Genomic DNA, 1,486 nt, shown 5'->3' with positions numbered 1-1,486 from the left:
GCACCCTCACCTGCAGCCTCACCTCTCAGCATGGTCCAGCAGAGGCTCCTCGGTGCCCTCCTGCTCCTGCTGCTCCTCTGGGTCAGGTGGCACGCGGCCCAGCACCGGACCACAGGCGAAGGCCAGCAGCAGGCAGCACGCCACCACGTGTCCGGGTCCGAGGGAGCCCATGGTCCCGCCGCGCTCTGCTGGGGGAGACACACCGGGGGAGGCGGTTGGCAGGGGCTCCGCAGAGAAACAGCCGGAGGCAAGGTGTTCCCAGGCCCAGGACACTGCTGGGAGGGCGACCACACACACACTGTCTCACACACACACTGTCACACACATTGTCACACATGCTGTCTCACAGTCACACATGCACAACCCTCAGTTTTCATTCACACACATAAGCACACTCACAGATTCACAAGCACACACTTACATGTTCACACACACGTGCATACACTTGACACACCTCGGTCCACTTCTACACGCAAACTCACACCCTGTCACAGTCGCACACTCATGCACACACTCAGCACACTCACACTCACACACTCACACACACACTCTCACACACTCTCAAGTACTCCCACGTGCCCTCCCAGAATCCATGTGCACACAGCTCACCCCTGGAGCCTCAGCCCCACGGGGGCCCTGGGAGCACCCAGCTACCTGAGCCCACAAGCCGCACAGGAAGGGACCCCGCAGCCGCTGGGCCCGCAGAGGGACATTTATCGCCCGGTTAGCACAATGAGCAAACTCCCCCCAGTGAGTCACGTGGTCACTGCCGGTCACTGTCGGACCGGGCCCCAGCTGCACCACGGAAACGCGTGAGCCGGGAGGTGGCTGCACATCGCTCTGCGGCCACCAGGGGGCGCCCCCAGTGAGCGTCCAGGAGCATCCAGTTTGGAGAGGGGTTCAGGCCCAGGCCCAGCCCGGACCCCGCGAGTGGACGGCTGTCTCCTGGGGGCCACCCCCGTCTCTCCCTCCCGGTGCTCGGGGGGCTCTCGGCAAAGCTGGACAGCCCTTCCAGGAAGAGGCGTCCGACAGGAAGGTGGAATATAGGCCCTGGACTCAGCCACCCCCAACTCTGGCCAGGACTCTCCATCCAGAGGCTCAGCAAGCCCCCCAAGGCATGCGTGTAAAACTGGGGGCACGGTCGCTTCGCCCCTCGAGCCTCTTCCTTCCACACCCCTAACTAGCATCGTCGGTCACCCCGGACGCAGGGCTCACCCCGCACCGTCCCAGCTGTGGGCCGGCTGCCCCTCCTCCTACACCGGGGAAGCTCCTGGCTGAGTCTTCCCAGCACCCCACCTGGCACTGTGCGTGTCTGCCCCCCACAACCTGGGAGTCCCCGGGGGCCCGGGACCGTGCCCTGCATGTGTCTACCACCCACAACCTGAGAGTCCCCGGGGGCCGGGGACCGTGCCCTGTGCGTGTCTGCCCCAGGGCCTAGGAGATGGCCGGGCCCACAGTAGCCACTCAATCCATGTTTGTGGCATGG

At 64.7% G+C, this 1,486-nt stretch overlaps 1 protein-coding gene across 6 annotated transcripts in view; it reads right to left on the bottom strand.

Moving 5' to 3' along the window:
• C1QTNF1 (C1q and tumor necrosis factor related protein 1) overlaps positions 1-1,486 on the bottom strand; it is a 26,707-nt gene that overhangs the window by 4,543 nt on the left and 20,678 nt on the right. Inside the window, exon 1 of one of the 6 annotated variants that reach the window (XM_015562727.1) lies at positions 23-263. The exons of the other annotated variants lie outside the window; for them this stretch is intronic. Coding sequence (XP_015418213.1) covers positions 23-171 — 149 coding nt within the window. The 5' untranslated portion in view covers positions 172-263. Of the gene's footprint in view, positions 1-22; positions 264-1,486 lie in introns of those variants that run through there. 6 annotated transcript variants of the gene reach the window in all.

The sequence above is a fragment of the Myotis davidii genome, unplaced genomic scaffold (assembly GCF_000327345.1).
Source record: "Myotis davidii unplaced genomic scaffold, ASM32734v1 scaffold991, whole genome shotgun sequence".
Taxonomy (NCBI): domain Eukaryota; kingdom Metazoa; phylum Chordata; class Mammalia; order Chiroptera; family Vespertilionidae; genus Myotis; species Myotis davidii.
This window is presented reverse-complemented; position numbering and strand designations above follow the sequence as displayed.